Source organism: Phaseolus vulgaris, chromosome 6 (assembly GCF_000499845.2).
Source record: "Phaseolus vulgaris cultivar G19833 chromosome 6, P. vulgaris v2.0, whole genome shotgun sequence".
Lineage (NCBI taxonomy): Eukaryota > Viridiplantae > Streptophyta > Magnoliopsida > Fabales > Fabaceae > Phaseolus > Phaseolus vulgaris.
In genome coordinates, this window is record NC_023754.2 from 18,239,074 (window position 1) to 18,255,757 (window position 16,684).

Genomic DNA, 16,684 nt, shown 5'->3' on the forward strand with positions numbered 1-16,684 from the left:
ATGGGACCCAAAGTCGTGAATGAGAGTTGAAGTTTTTGGGCCTCTTTTTAATTGGGATGGGCCTCTTTTATTTTACTTTTTACTTTGTTTGTTCTTTTGTATTGTTTAGTTTCATTTTTAGTTGTTATTATTAAAAAGTAGAATTAAAATTTAACCTAATTCTAACAAATTGATTTATAAAATGAGAATTATATTTATATAAATTATAAAATATCCTAATTTCTAATGGATATAGAAACTTTAACATCTTTTCACACCTAAATTACGTATGAGATTACATGTTATAAATTATACTATAACAATCTGATAAAAGATAATTTCACATAAATTCTAACTCACTTTATTACCATACATTGATTATAAATATTTCAGCAAAAAAAGTCCCCTTCAGAGTCAGTCACGTCAAGTATATAAATACAATGTTAGAAAAAATATGTAGTAATTATTATGGAAATTAAGTCCTGTCCCTACTATGAGATTTCTTTAATGAGAAAAAAAAAAGGTTAGGTTTGAATAGACTCATCCACAATAATTTTTATAGGCAAAAAACTAATTCTTTATAATTAACTTAAAAATTATTTTAGTTACAAAATTTGTATAACTTTTTATATGGTGTCCTTTTAATTTTAACTTAGGAGTATAAATTAATTTTGTAAAAATATTTTTTATATATTTTATTCTTTTGAAAAACTTATTTAAACTAGTCCTAGAATTCAATTGAAGTACCTCAGTGTGATATATTTGTCTCTTCTTTAGAAAGATGTAGTGTTGGAGAAGATTAGAAAGATTTAGTAAGAAGAAATGAGGGAAAATATTATTATTATTTGTTGAGATTTTGTCTGACATGGAGTGAGGCCCTGCAGAGAGGACAAGAAGGGTGTGCAGTGAGCCACAAGTTTAAGCAGTGAGAATGAAAGACATGTTTACATTGAATCAAGACCTTCAAGTTTTCATTACCTTGGAAAAGACTCAAACATATGCAACATTCTTCTTCCTTCTGAAAACCAAGCATGGTGGTTGAAGATGGTAGCATGATGTTGTTTGTTAGCTCAATTCCAACCCAATGAAGATCGGGTGGGGGAGAGAGCACTGTGGTTGGTGTGGAGCTTCTTCCATGACGTGAGAAACAACGGCGACAGAAGTGGATGCAGAAGAAGAGCGAAGGAACAAAGATGAGAACAGCAAAAAAAAGGAGCAACAAGAACAAGGATTGGTGATAGGAGTGAAAAAAGGTTGAAGCATTGAGGTTGTTGTGAAAGTGCATTTGAATCAAGTGTTGTTGTTGAGAGGACATGTTTGGTAAGAGATTGAGGTGTGTATGAGAATAGTGAAATGAGATGAATGGTGAAATTAATAGTGTAAGATGAAATTAATACTGTAAGGTGCTTGTCAGCATTTCTGATCATATATCTCTATCTTACCAGATAGGAAAATACCATCTTCTATTCTACCTTCAAAAAAATTAAACATAATTCAAGAACATACTTCTTCTTTTTTTTAGGTTTTTTCACTTCAAAATAATTTTAAAACTAAAATCTTAATAATTAACTATAGTTTATAAATTTTATTAATAATAAAAACTAAAATAAATATTTTCTTAATATGTAAAATAGTATAGTCAATAATTAATTATTTTTTTCCCTAAAATTTATTTTTATTTAATGTTTTTTTTGTTAATTTAATTATTTATCTAATATAGGTTTTTATTTAATGATTAATTTATTCTTTTTTATTACAAATTTAATATATATAGAATGAGTAATTTAGAATGAATTTATTTTAGTCAAAGAGTATTCTTGAATTTGGATTTTAAGTATATAATTAGGTTAAATATATTGAGAGAAAATTTGTTACTCGTAATAATTTTATTTGATTTAGAATAAAAATGTCTTTTAATATATATATATAATCCTATCTTATAATAAATTAAGCAGGTAAAATAACTATCTTTAAATAAATTAAGAGACCTAAATTTATGTGTATGTTAGAAATTTAAAGATTTATATAAGTAAATAAATAATATAAAATATAATATGACCCTGCTTGGTGGTTTATCGTATTTTATTTGTTTAAATAGGTTAACTTATTTGATGTGAAAGATTTATTAGTAAATAGTAATACTACTATTTTTCTCATTTTTTGAAGTTTTACTTTTAAATGGGAAGTTGAATTAAATACTTTCTAAAAAATATAAAATATTAAGCAGTACAATTTTATAAGAAACTTTCTGAAAAGAGTTTAGTAGTTTTTTAAAAAAATTAAGTTCTTATCTCTTTCCGCATTGCTGTCTTTCTCTGTATTCATTCTCATCTCTTTCCCCTCTCTTTTTGAAGAACATATCTTTGTTCTTGTTCTTTCAATTTCACATGGCTTTAACTAAATGTATTTTATTTAAAAAACGGGCTTAGTCTATTCAATACTTTAAATAGGTTATTGAAATTTAAATAAATTATTATTTTATTATAATATAATATTTTATTTTAAAAAGTGATTGTAAAGTGTTTGTTTTTATTATTTGTAGTTTCAAACAAACTTTATTATTCAAAATTTGAGTTTAAATAACTCATAATATTAATATTAAATGATAATTAATTATTTTTTAGGAGTTTATATGTTATGAAAAATTTGAATGCAGTTAGTACTTTTTATGTTTATTTTTACATTATTATGGAATATTTTATATGAATGCATCATTTAAATATTAAGCATTTTGAAGGCTTGATTGTTTAATTTATTTTAAATAAAATATTCAATTGATTAGATAAACATTTTAAAAAATTGCATGGATGAGAAAATTACCAGTGTATATTACATGGAGAATTAAATTTCGTTTTTAAATTTATATATATATATATATATATATATATATATATATATATATATAATGCTATGTATGGGCATGTGGGGCTATTAGAAATTTGGTATTGGATGAGGCATGGCATGGGTTGGTGTGGTTGCATGATACTAAAGCTAATTTTAATTGACTGCATGATAGTAGTTGGTGGATATTTGTTTTAATGCTATTTATTTACTAATATTTTATATCATTCTTCTTGGAAAAAATGTTTGAATTAGGGTTTGATATTTAATGGTTGGAAATATTAATTATTACTAAATATATATATTTATTTTATTCTTGAACATATATTTATAAGAATAATTGTGTATATGAATTTCGTGTTGACATAATTTATGAGTTAATTTTTTTATTAAGGAAGAATTTTGTATATTATATTTAATTAATTATCTTAAAATAAAATTTATCTTAGACTGATCTGTGTTGGATTTACAAATGACAATAATAATAATAATTATTATTACATATTGTTTGATATTTAGAAAAATGATCATATAGATGCTTTTACTCCAAATTTGTTTCAAGGCTACACAGAAATTTTAGAGTCAAGAAATAAAGAAAAAAGTACGAAAGATGATAAATAAAAAGTAAAAAAATAAAAATAATGAAAATAAATTAACATATTAAAGTTTCAACATAAACGTGGAAAAATTTGTGTATAAAAATAAAAATCAGTTATATTTTAAGATATAATTAATTATATTTTTTTACATAATTTATTATATTGTAGATATATTTATAAAATTTATGCAAAACTATGTCAAATAATTAATTAGATTAAAAATATAATAATTATGTTTGGCATGTCATTAATATTTTTCTTACTATTTATATTTGTAGCCACTTAGAAAATTAATTGAAATGAGACTTAAATATTTATAATTAAGTTTATATAAAATTATTTATTTATGTTCTATTTTCAAATTACTCATGTTCACTGTTAGAATTATACGCTTTGATAATTGATAAAGGAGTTGAATTTGTCTGAAAAATATTTTTTCTTCCAAAGGCATTATTCATAAAATAAAACTTGCATAGAAACACCGGAACAAAATGGTATTGTAAAACGCAAACATCAACATATTCTCAATGTAACATGTGTTTTGCTTAATCAACCAAGGAGGTCCACTCGGATTAGGAGAACTCCAACCTACCTTAAAGAATTTCATACATACTTGTCATCAACACATACTATAAGTTCTAAGTACCCCATTAATAATTTGTGTCATATCATGTTTTATCTTCTAATTTTAAACACACTATTGTTTTTTTTTTCTTCCTCCATTGAACCCCATAACTATAAGGATGCCTCCAAACATGACGGTTGGAAATAGGCAATGGCAGATGAACTTGCTACTCTTTCTACCAACAACACATGGACACTTGTGCCTCTTCCTTCGGGAAAGAAATCTGTTGGATGTCGTTGGGTGTACAAGGTAAAACACAAATTAGACGACACCATTGATTGCTACAAAGAACGCCTCGTCGCAAAAGGCTACACACAACTTGAAGGTCTAGACTTTCTCGACACCTTCGCTCATGTTGCCAAGCAGACCACCCTGCGCCTACTTCTTGCCCTTGCTGCATCAAATAACTGGGACCTCAAACAACTGGATGTTAACAACGCCTTCCTACATGGAGCCCTTCTTGAAGAAGTGTAAACGAAACCACCTCCTAGAGTTGTCATCCCTAATCCACACATCGCCTGCACACTACAACGCTCTCTCTATGGTCTACGCCAAGCTGGTCGACAATGGTATGTCAAACTATCCCAGTTTTTACTTACTAATGGTTATATTTTATTCGTTGTTGATCACTCATTATTTTTAAAAACACATGATGTTCACATCACTGCTCTTCTTGTGGATGTTGACGACATCGTTCTCATTGGAAATAACATTGAGAAAATCACTCACATAACCACATTGTTGCACCAACACTTTAAGATAAAAAATCTAGGTGATCTTACTTTCTTTCTGGGATTAGAAGTAGCTCGAAGCAGTGCTGGAAGTATACCATGGATCTTTTACACGAGACAGGGATGCTTGACTGTGCTCTTGTCCCAACACCTATGGTCCATTCTTCGTATCTTTCCAGTAACCAAGGTGTCCTCTAACTGATGCAAACTCTTCTTCATACCGCCGACTGATTGGAAGAATCATCTATTTGATAAACACCAGACCAGATATTGTTTTCAGCGTGAACAAACTCAGTCAATTCGTTTCAGCGTCCACATCAACTCATCACAAAGCTGTTTTTCGTATTCTTCGATATCTCAAGAATGCTCCTGGTCATTACGGATGGCAAAGCGGGCCAGCCCGCCCCGCAAAGTGAGTGCGAGCTAGACTTTCCCTCCCGCCCCGCATAAGGGCTGACCCGCGGGTTTGCGGGCTAGCCCACATTCAATCTTTTTTTTATTTTATTTAGAAATTCAATGATTTTTCTTTTCTTTTTTTTACCTTTTCTCTTGAAAAATTGTTATAAAAAACAAAGGCATTAGGATTAATACAACAATAAACATTAATTGAATGTTACATAATCCAAATATCAATCTTATAATATTCTTGACTTACCCACTACCTAACATATTAACTATTATTTATTCCAAATTACATGAAAGATATCATATCTGTATTTTCATCTCCAAAACTAGACCAAAAAGGAGTCTTAAGGAAATTATAACTTCAATGACCCTTGTAATTTTCTACCCCAAAATGAAAAGGAAGAAAAACAAACATTTACTCCACTGCTGCCAAAGTTAATTTTTTTTTGTTTGCGAGCTTGCAGGTCAGCCCGCCCTGCCCCGATGTTGGCCTGCGTGGACTGCGAGTTATGCGGGACAGGCTAATGCGGGTTAGCGGGTTGAAAAGGTGAGCCTGCCCCGCTTTTCCATCCCTACTGGTCATGGTATCTTTCTGTCAGCAACAAGTACTCGTAAACTAAAGGCGTACAATGATTCTAATTGAGCCACTTGTCTCGAGACAAGAAAATCTGTCACTGATTTCTCTATCTATCTTGGTGAGTCACTCATTTCTTAGAAATCTAAGAAGCAACAGACGATCTCAATAAGCTCTTTAGAAGTCGAGTATAGAGCACTAGTCGCCACCATATGTGAGATCCAATGGCTTAGCGATTTGTTACAAGACCTCCATATCCATTCCATCCAACTTGCCATCCTCTACTGTGATAACCAGTCCACCATACAGATTGCATCCAATCAAGTATTTCATGAATGCACAAAACACATTGATATAGACTGTCACCTTGTACAGGAAAAACTCAATGTTGGACTCCCAGCTTGAGGGGGGTAATAAATTATTGTACTTTGTATTTTTATTTGGGCTACATATGAGCATTTATTTTATGTTTGGGCTTTTCTATTTGGCGCCTTTTTGGGTTGCCTGTTATTTTTCTGCTTTTTATACCCGCTTGTACCACTTGTAATACACACTGAAATTCAATATTCTTTTTCTTGTCGCAAGTTCCTCTTACGTTCTATCATATCTCTTCTCCATTTCTCTTTAATGTATTAGGGTTTTATGAATTCTTGGTTCTCCTCTTTTCAATCACAGAGTGCATTATTCTTTCTCTCTACTCTTGCTTCCATAGAATCGATCAATCACTACCAAAGGTCCGCAACTACTTTGTTACTATTTTTTTTTGTCTTTATACCTAAAGCCTATTCATTTAACTATAAATTAATAAAAAAAATATATTTTTCTCTTTGTTGTAGTCAAGGTTATCAGACTCGAGAGTCTACTGTGACTCGTGGGAGCCCAATAAACCCAACTTGTAAACTCGACTCGTAGACTCGTAAGAGTCTACTTCAAATAAAAAATTTAACAAAAAAATAATAATTTATGATACCAAATCCATAATATTGAAATAAACAAGTTCATACACCAATAAAATAACTAAAACAACACAAATGTTATAGTTTAAAAGTCTCATTCATCTAATCCTCTAAGGAAAACATCTCCAAGATCTTCATGATCATCTCCATCTTCATCACCATGTTCATCATCATCATCATCATCATCTTCATCACCATCAACATTATCATAAAAAACTATCTTGTTCTGGCAATATGATGTTTGAATCTGAAAATTCATCCATTAAATATTTTTTACCAGTAATTACATTTCATTTTTTTTTCGTTCCCTGAAGCATTAGTACCATGCTTTCATCCAATATCTGTTCTATTTCCTACAACATTCTTACTTCTAGGTGGTAGTGGAAATGTTGAATTTGAACCAATTCCAGACATCTTATTATATGCCAAATTTTTTATAAAAAAACAATAAATTAGCCAATATGCCCTAAAATTAAACAAAGCAGTAAAAAAACTTCAAGATGCCCAAAAATCTGCCCCAAACCCAACGAACAAAAAAGTCTCAACCCATTTTAAAAGCTCAAACCTAATTTTAAAAACCCTAACCCAATATGTTTGAATTTGTTCTCACCGCAGTAGAGGACATACCTATTAAAGTGCAACGAGCATCGCGGCGAGGTGCCAAAGAAAAGGAGCTCGAGCCCATTTCTTTTTAAATTTAAAGACTAAATAAGTAAAATAATTTTTATTAATATAAAAAAAAAATTATATTCACTAATTTGGTCCCGGCGAAGCCGGGACTCGCGAGCTTCGGCTCATAAGACCAACGCTCTAACCAACTGAGCTACGGGACCATTTTATTTAAATTTAAAAATAATTAAAAATTACAGAAATAACTTTATTTGTGTTATTTTAGTTTTAATTCAGTTAAAATTAAAGAAGTTAATTTTAAAATTAGCAATATAAGATTTTATAATTTTTTATATAAATTAAAGTGATATTGTTTTATTAAATTTAAAAGATATATGTCATCATTTACTTTTGTCAATAATAGTTTTTGTTTAGTAAAATTTATTAAAATGCAATTTTAAACTAATTCATTCCTAAAATCAGCTTGTAACATAAGAATTATTTTTATTTATATATTATAAATTAATTTTGTTTATAGTTATATAAGATTTTAATACATTTATATAAGAGACTAAATATTTTTTCAGTGATTCGATAAATTCGTAAATTTTTTATTAAAATAAATTTTAATATTATATTAAAAATAAATTTAACTCTAATTTACCCTTAAAAATAGTATATAAAATAAATAAAAAATTATACATTTATAGATTGATATTAATTTATAATATAAGAAGCCTCACTCAACCTCATAACCAACTCATGAAACATGATTTAAGATTTACGAATGAAATATCTTTTTGAAGTCATAGATGCATATACAAGGTTGGAGATTAAACTGGATACCTTAATTAAACTATACAAACATTAAACTGCTTATGTCACAAACTTTTGCTTTTTATCACTTTTTTTTAGCTAACCTGCTTCTATGAAAGACTTAGGGAAATGAAAGTAGAGAACACAACACATTACTTTATCTAAAATATAGGTCATCAAATAAAAGGTTTTCAAACTAATTTAAAAGGGTAGATGGTGGAATCAGGAATCTGTCTTCATGCTTTATAGAAAGTTTTAAAGAAATTGAAGTGCAGAAAGAAAAAAGGTTTGAATACAATGGAATGACACTTCAGAATCCATTAGGATGAAGTGGCACAGAGAAATTTCAAGTGCATTCAAATGCATTTAACTTGAATTCGTTAAAGGTGAAGTTTTAAAATTTATTATTTGACAGATAAGTTTGTATATTTTCTATCATTTTTTAACATTAGTCTTTTTTAATATTCTGAGTGAAAAATAAAGTTATATCTTTTAATACATGTACTACTCATACTAGGCTTTAAACAAATACTATTTTTAGAGTCAAACATGAAATATATTAAGGTGAATAAGTTAGTTAATAGTTTATAAAGTTAATTTGATTGATATAAAAGTATATGATAAATATTTTAAAGTAATTTATTTTGTGATAACAAGGGTTGGATCAGTCCATTTTTTAGCAAGGCTGACTTAGATTTCAACACATTTCTAATCTCCTTGTTTGATACTTTTATTGTGATATGATACTAATTATTTCATTATGTATTTACAATTAAGCGATTATATTAAATGACTTATATTTGTAATTCCAATGGTACTATACTACGTGAGACTCTTATTTTTTAATTTCTAATTGAATAATATTTAGCTATCTTAACATTATTGTTAAAAATTATAATTTCAAATTTTGGAGGAATGAAATATTATGTTACAAATACCAAAAAAAAAAACATTAAGAAATTACATTAATTTTTTAATGGAAAATTATAAAAAATTAAAACTTATGTTTAATCCTTTGGTATTATTTTGCTTCTTCCTTTCTCAAATTCACATAGGCGGGGATAATGCAAAGCTGGTAAGTTACTAAGGTGGAACACAATTTGAAAAAAAGATAAATGTTTTGGAATATAATTTTTTTAAATGTGTGTCTTTAGGAACAAATGTAAAAAATAAAGATAACTCAATAAATAAATCACTAAATATGTTTAAATTCTAAAAGTATTTGATATTTTCTCAAGCAATTAATAAAAACAGGGTTAGTATATATATCCCTGAAAATATCATGATTTTAGTTTTATTTCTTATCAAAATTATATTTATTTTTTCATCTTTATGTTTAATAAAATAATTAATTTGGTTAGTCTTTCAACCATACAAAATGTAATTAAGTATTTAAGTAAAAACTTTATGGAATAATAATTATTGAATGGTAAAATGTGTAACTAAATCTTAAATAATTTTGTTTATTGAAGTTTAAAACCAATGCACCAAATATAAAAAGAAGTTTGAAAAGAAATAAAGTATAATTAGGAGCAGAAAGTTACTTCCTTTTAGTAATATTGTATTTACTCTTGCACAATATTATTTGACACAGGGCAAAATGTTTCAAGCCCAAAGTGCTAGAATAGACATTGAAGCAGAGCCAAGAGTTAATGCAAGAAAAGAGAGTTTTTTTAGCCACAAATTTGAGTTCATAAGCTTGTTATGAAAGAAATCAACTGCTATGAGGTCAACAAGAGCCATGTAAATTAGTATCCCTGAAGAAACTGAACCCAGTAACCCTTCCATGATCAAGGCTTTAGGGTTATTATCATCATAACCAGTCACTGAGAATAACACCATCCCCAAAATTATCCCCATTGGTGTTGTCACTGAGAACATGAAACACATGTATGCAGTTGTTCCAAAGCTAAACCCTGCCTGCAATTGTAACCCCACACAATCATAATCAACATCATTTCTCACCACTCATTTCGCAATTTTGATTAATTCATCATTAAATATTTTATCCACACCCACTTGATGTGACCACATATTATGTGAATGATTCATAATATCAGAAAACAGAATACTATTCTGTGAAGAATGATTCATAAACAGATGCATTAGACTCTCTACAATCCTCTATTGATTTGTTAACTAAAATAGCTAGCTTTGTAGATATGAATATAAACATGTACTTAACTAAAAATAAACGTGAATGGTAAAATTTGAGAGATTGATTTACCTGAGCAATGCAACCACCAAGACCCAAGCCTTCGAAAATCTGATGAAATGCCAAAGCAGCAACGAGTGGGCGAATGGAGCAAATATTCTGTGACATTCCCATAGTGACTCCGATGATAACAGAGTGAAAGATTATCCCTATCTCCAACACCTGCGACACCAGCTTCTGCTTCAACCTCGTCAATTCTTCAACCCTCTCCACTTCACCGCCACCACCACCACTAACCAGCTCAATACTCAACGAGCCACCGCCACCCTCCTTCTCCTCCGTTTCCACCGGCGTGTAGTGCGTATGCTCCACGTGAGAGCTCGCAACAGTGTCCACCAGCAGAGCCAACAGAACCCCACCCAGAGTCACCTTTCAAGGCATGAGAACAAAGATTCAACCCAGTATTTAAAAACAACAACTTTTTTTGTGTCTAAGTGAAGCAAAATTACCAGGCCAGCAAAGGGAAAATCCTTCCAGGGATGTTGCGACGCCACCTGGCAATCGAAGAGCGCGGCAAATGCATCCGGCAACACATGAACCAATGAGGTGGCAAGAATAACACCAGCAGCAAAACATTTGATTACCAAGATAGCTATATCATAGAGAGACTTCCCTTGAAAATATCGTGCAAGCATGACGGGCATTGACACACCCATCACGCTGGTCACAAAGATTGTGAAGATGGAGATCACTTTCAAATGTGCTGCAGCGATACTGTTGCGGCACATAGCAGCCTGAGCCATGTCCGTTACACACTCCACCATGGTGTGAGGGAAGAGATAGGATTAAGAGTATTTTACAGAGAGATGAAAGGAGATGTTTGAGTTTAGGTTTTGTGTGTTTTCCTTTAGTGAAGAGGTCCCATGCCTTCAGTCCTCCACCAACACTGTTTTGAATTGGTGGGTGCTTTCGTGTGCTGACTCTGAAATCCATCAAGCTTCATGGAAGTGCATGCCTTTTATAAACTGTTCACTGTTCAATCTTTCGTCACGCATTTTAAAGGCTACACGTAAAGATGGAGATTACCAAAGTTGTAACTTGTTGGTGCTGGTAGCTAGTGCTGTGGTGGTGATGTTTTTCAATTCAAACCCCACATTTCTTAATGCATGTATCTTCAACGAGAAAAGCTAACTAGAAAGAGAGAGCAAAAGTGAAACTCATACGGTAGGAAAGTTGGAAAGGTTTAATGATAAAAATCAAAATGAAGATTTTGTGATTGGAAAAATAAAATAAGCAAATTTATAGAAGTTGTGTGTATAAATTCAAACACACACCAAAGTTGGTTATAAATTTAAAAAACAATTTTATATATTAAAGTGAAGTTTTCATATGATTTGAAAATTAAAGATTGAAATAAAATTTTAGTCTCAATTTCGATCTTCTTATTTTAAAATTGAGATTTTGGTTGTTCAATTTTTTGTAAAGATAGTTTAGTTCAACGATTGAAATTAAAATTGACTCATCTGTGATATACTGTGATTGGTGTTATTCATTATATTTAATTTGTTGTCACAAAAATCAAAAGAAAAATGATGCTAGCAAGTGAAAGTTAACGTTAAAATAGTTATATGAAAGTAAACAAATAATCTTTCTATAGACTCAATTATATTAGAATGTCATATATAGAAATCACCATTAAAAATATTGAAAAACTAAATGCCTGTATTTCGGAAGTAGATCCAAAATTGTAGCTTAAAAAAATAGGAGAATTTTGATTTTATTTTTCAAGTATTTCTATTTTTTTATTTATTTCTGTATCTCATTTATCTACACCAAACAAGCCAAGAAAACTAGTCTCAATTATTATCTACCTTTGTCGTCTACACTCTTTTTTGTTTCTTTCTTATCGCGCTGCCATTTTTCCATCATGTTTCGTTTCTATTATATCCTTATCCTTTTTATCCCTTTTATGTTTTTCTTTTTCTTTTTTCTTTTGTATTGAACATTCATCATTTCACCTTTTATCTTACTCTTTTTCTTCATCACATCCTCTTATCTTTCTTTTTCTCCTTATTACAAACACCAATTTGTTGTTTTTATTTCATCATCCTTCTCACAACTTTGACAAAAATAGAAATCATTCAACATGATTAATCCATTTGTCAAAGGAAAACAAATAGATAGAAAAGATAAATGAAATAGGTAAAAAATTCATATTACAATTGCTAGAAATTCATATGATTATGTGATGCGTTATGGGTTATAAAGATCAATATGTATATAAATGTTTATTCATTAGATTAAAACTCTTTTGACAAAAATTGGTGTAGAACTAAGTAGTTTAGGATATTTGATGAGTAAAAATTCAACTGAGTTTTTAAATTCTGAGCAAGTTCAATTATTTAATCATTAAACATAAATACACAAAATAAAAAAAAACAACCGATTCAATTAGAATAACATAAGTCTATTTTAACTATTTTTAAAAAGGTTGATAACTCCATATATGGACGTGCCTTACATAATTTATGTAAAATACTTGTCTAAAACTCAAGATAGCATCAATAATCTTTCATAATATATAGGTAGATGTAAACCTAACTTTATGAACTAATTTTGTAAGGTTCAATTAGACTTAAAGTTCACTTCTAATTCTTTTCTCGGTTCTTTTACCATTGGGGGGATATTTTTTTCCTTTTTTACCAAAATGGAATCCGTTTAAAAAAAATACAAAAATGGGGCAAGTTGTGCCAACTTGGCACGACTTCATATGTGGAAGTTGTGCCAAATTGGCACGACTTTGACACGTCAACTTGAAGTTGTGTCAATTTGGCACGACTTTGTCCATGTCATATTTTTTTTTAATTTTTTTAAAATAAATATATATTATAATTATTTAATTAGAATTATAATTATAAGTTATGTAATATTTGAAATTAAATTGATAAATAAATTTTTTACGAATGAATAAATACATAGGTAAAGAAAATTAGGAAATTAATAATCAAACTTGGAATTGAATTTTATTATTAAACCTGTCTGTGCGGACAATTACTTTTATTGTGGCATTCAGTTCTATAATGTGAACATCTTTTTAGCTTATTTGGAATTGAATCATCCACAAAATAATTCTCAAAAACACCCTTGAAAAATTATGTATCAAATTAATTTTAAATATTACATAACTCACTACTTAATATACAAAAATGACGTGGACAAAGTCATGCCAAATTGGCACGACTTCAGGTTGACGTGGCAGATTCAGGTTGACGTGTCAAATTCGTGTCAATTTGGCACGACTTCGGCATATGAAGTCATGCCAAGTTGATACGACTTGCCCCATTTTTGTAATTTTTTTGAAATGGACCCCATTTTAGAAAAAAAAGCCCCACTGGGGAAAAAAAACCTATTTTCTCATATTGCATGAACAAGATAAAAACAAAGAAGTAAGAGTACAAAAGCAAGAAAGAAGTGAAAATAAAATACAAAAGAAAAAGAAGGTCAGAAAGTGCAACAAAGCTCTTCAAAAGAATAATTTTCATACCATAACAGAGGCAATCACATAATAAAACGATTAATTCCATGAAACAACCCTGTCATGAAGACAACAACAAAAACAAAAGAACAAGAAGTAAAGAACCCTGATCAGTTAAGGAAGAAAGAGGTAGAAGAATCAAGAATATGAGTCATAGAAAAGAAAGAAAAAATTTCATTAAGCATTTGCAAGTATACATTGGGGTGATAAAAAAAAGTGTTAATGTCAAAGAGATAATCTGAAGTGATATAAAATACAGTCAAATTCTATCTGCACCTCCATACTTTTTTTTAATTCCAACAATATGTTTTTGAATATGGTGAAGAGTCTGGTGCTTTCTTTTTCATTTTCAAGTGGTGGTGTTGGCAGTGAACGTTGGTAGTTAAGATAAGTTTTGTGGTGTTTTTACTGGTGATGACTCTATTTTCATTCGCTTATTGTACGATCCATAAGCCACAAAATCCAATTTTTTTTTTATCTTCACATTATAGAAAAAACTTTTGGTTTCGAGAGTTCACAATTTGCTTCAGGTTGTAATAACAGTCAATTTCATGGAATCGTTGCAAGTGCAATAATAATAATTATTTTTTTTATAGAATTTTTGTGATTTTGCCCGAGGAAAAAAATTCTAACTACAAGAGACTCAAGCCCTCAGGTAAATGTAGATTTATCTTATGCAGTAAATTAAAACATGTCAAATAATGAAATTACTCTATCAAATATTGCGATTAGAGAAAAATGTAAGTGTTGCCTAAAATACATACAACATTGGGCCAGAAAATAAAAGGGCTCAGAACAGAAAAAACAGTCCAAAAGCAAAAAAACATAAAAATAATCTCATATTTTATCATGGACTCTTTCTTCCTACACCTCCATACCTTCTTCTGCCACCCCCATACTAAATGTAAAAATACCGTTTTCTCCTTTTTTGTGCCACCTCCATACATAATCTGGAAGCCGTTATTGAATCCAGAAGTGCTCTTGAGATTTATAAAATCCGGAACTCTTTTTTACATTTGAAATAAGCCTATGTCCCGGAAGCTAATTTTATGTATAGAAAAGACTTCCGGATTATGTAATCCGGAAGCTAATCACAAAAGGCTTCCGGATTACATAATCCAGAAGCTAATTCTGGATCTAGAAAAAGACTTCCAGATTATGTAATCCGGAATATTAACAAAGGGTATTTTTGGAATATAAAAAATATATGGGGGTGGTACAAGAAGGTATGGAGGTGCAGGAAGAAGCAGCCTTTATCATGTTCATGGTTATCTCCACCATATCCATTCAGTCACCGTAATAAGATGGTTGTTTCTCCCTGCACCTTCATAGTTTCTCCAAGCACCCCCATATGTTATTCAAAAAAAATGTTTTGTCCTTAAAAAAAAATTTGGACTCTATAATTTGAAAATGTTATTTTTTCTATTTACACCTCCCAAATTTTACAATTCAATATATATATAAAATCATTATAGATTGTAGAATTTGAAAATAATTTTTAAATTGTAGAATCTAAAATGTAATTATAAAATGTATTTCGGACAATGTAAAAGATATATCTTAATCTATAATTACCTTCTGGATTTGAACAATCCAAAATATATAGCAAGGATGTTACAAATATTATAATATGGTATACATAGAAAAAAAAATTACTCATGGTTGAAATTAAAAAAAAAATAATAATAGTAAAAAATATTAAAAAAATTAAAAAAAATAAAAATAAAATAAATATATATATATATATATATATATATTTCAATGAAAATTGAAATCAAGAGTAAAGAGAGAATTATTGGAAATAAAATCTTAATTAAAAAAACTATATTTTAGAAAATATAATTCATTACGAAAGTAATTAAAAATATTTTTATTACTTATAAGTTCTGTTTGCGAAATTATATAATGGATATTGAGTAATCTTTAATCATTGGATGAGATCTTTAAATATTCTCTTATAGCAATTTAGTCTAACATTTGCGTATGTAACAAAATTATTTTATAAATAATAATAAAAATTTATAATTAATAAACCGAATTCATTTATAATTTTTTATTTGTTCAATTTTCTTTTTGCGATTTTCAGTTTTTAAATTTGATTTTCTGGGTTTAAATAAGGTGAGAATTTAGTTTTTTCATGCGAACAAACGACACCGTTTTTTTCTTCAGGTTGGAGAATTTTTACCCTTTCAGTTCGTTCAATCAAAGAAACCCACAGTAGCATTAGCACCTGCTCCTTCATACATACTCCGTGTTGCGCACTGTTTTGATTCTGTTCCAAGGCGCACTCTTTTGATTTTGATTCTCTTGCAAGGTACTCTAATTGCTTTCCGCTATTTGATATTCTTTTAATTAATTCCTGTTACTGTTCTTTTTCATCTCTGTTTCTCTGCATTTATTCGAACACCGAAGTTTTCACAGATATTCAAATTGTTTTTCTCTTTTTCTGAGTGATTTTTCTGAACCCTAATTGTGTAAAGTTTTCTTTTTTTAATATTGAATGCATTTTGATTTTCGAATTTTATTCTTGGGTATAAAGATTTCAGAAATGGGAACTTTTCTTGAACGGAATTCTTGCTAATGTCGTTTTCTTTATTCTTTTGTTTGAATTTTGAAAAAAATTATTTCTGTTTCTGCTCTTGATTTTATTTTTCAAATAATTTTGATTTTTTTATACATAATTCTGATTCTTTATTAATTGCAGGCTTGTCACTAGTTCTTTCTTGTACTTGTTAGTTTTTTTCTCCACCATCGAAGTTATGGCGATTCATGGAACTATCTTATCCTTCAATGTAAATTGTCAATTTTCTTTTAATTCAAAAACTAACTTATTTATTATTTTACAAATTTTCATATAGA

At 29.3% G+C, this 16,684-nt stretch overlaps 3 protein-coding genes across 6 annotated transcripts in view; 2 read left to right on the forward strand and 1 right to left on the reverse strand.

Annotated features, from left to right (window-relative positions):
- LOC137831492 (uncharacterized protein At5g43822-like) overlaps positions 1 to 16,684 on the forward strand; it is an 81,475-nt gene that overhangs the window by 60,327 nt on the left and 4,464 nt on the right. Inside the window, exons 1-2 of one of the 4 annotated variants that reach the window (XM_068639185.1) lie at positions 15,993 to 16,139; positions 16,530 to 16,617. In XM_068639185.1, the coding sequence (XP_068495286.1) occupies positions 16,585 to 16,617 (33 nt within the window). In that variant the 5' untranslated portion in view covers positions 15,993 to 16,139; positions 16,530 to 16,584. Of the gene's footprint in view, positions 1 to 15,981; positions 16,140 to 16,529; positions 16,618 to 16,684 lie in introns of those variants that run through there. The other 3 variants (XM_068639186.1, XM_068639183.1, XM_068639184.1) reach the window with 3 other exon arrangements.
- On the forward strand, positions 4,195 to 6,159 carry LOC137833486 (uncharacterized). The gene is made up of 4 exons (XM_068641833.1): positions 4,195 to 4,514; positions 4,844 to 4,931; positions 5,645 to 5,710; positions 5,896 to 6,159. Exons 1-4 carry the CDS (start codon positions 4,195 to 4,197, stop codon positions 6,157 to 6,159), a joined length of 738 nt encoding a protein of 245 aa, XP_068497934.1.
- On the reverse strand, positions 9,662 to 11,284 carry LOC137831484 (zinc transporter 6, chloroplastic-like). Its single transcript, XM_068639172.1, has 3 exons — positions 10,800 to 11,284; positions 10,363 to 10,719; positions 9,662 to 10,055 (listed from the first exon to the last, which is right to left on the reverse strand). Exons 1-3 carry the CDS (start codon positions 11,112 to 11,114, stop codon positions 9,741 to 9,743), a joined length of 987 nt encoding a protein of 328 aa, XP_068495273.1. The 5' UTR covers positions 11,115 to 11,284; the 3' UTR covers positions 9,662 to 9,740.

Excerpts from the sequence above, each read along its gene's own strand:
- LOC137831484 (XM_068639172.1), bottom strand. The coding sequence starts at position 11,114 with ATGGTGGAGTGTGTAACGGACATGGCTCAGGCTGCTATGTGCCGCAAC. Across the intron at positions 10,720-10,799 it reads ATTTTCCCTTTGCTGGCCTG|GTGACTCTGGGTGGGGTTCT; the intron begins GTAATTTTGCTT and ends ATGCCTTGAAAG. Across the intron at positions 10,056-10,362 it reads TTGGTGGTTGCATTGCTCAG|GCAGGGTTTAGCTTTGGAAC; the intron begins GTAAATCAATCT and ends TTACAATTGCAG.
- LOC137833486 (XM_068641833.1), top strand. The coding sequence starts at position 4,195 with ATGGCAGATGAACTTGCTACTCTTTCTACCAACAACACATGGACACTT. Across the intron at positions 4,932-5,644 it reads CTCTTGTCCCAACACCTATG|GTCAGCCCGCCCTGCCCCGA; the intron begins GTCCATTCTTCG and ends GCGAGCTTGCAG. Across the intron at positions 5,711-5,895 it reads TGCGGGACAGGCTAATGCGG|AAATCTAAGAAGCAACAGAC; the intron begins GTTAGCGGGTTG and ends CTCATTTCTTAG.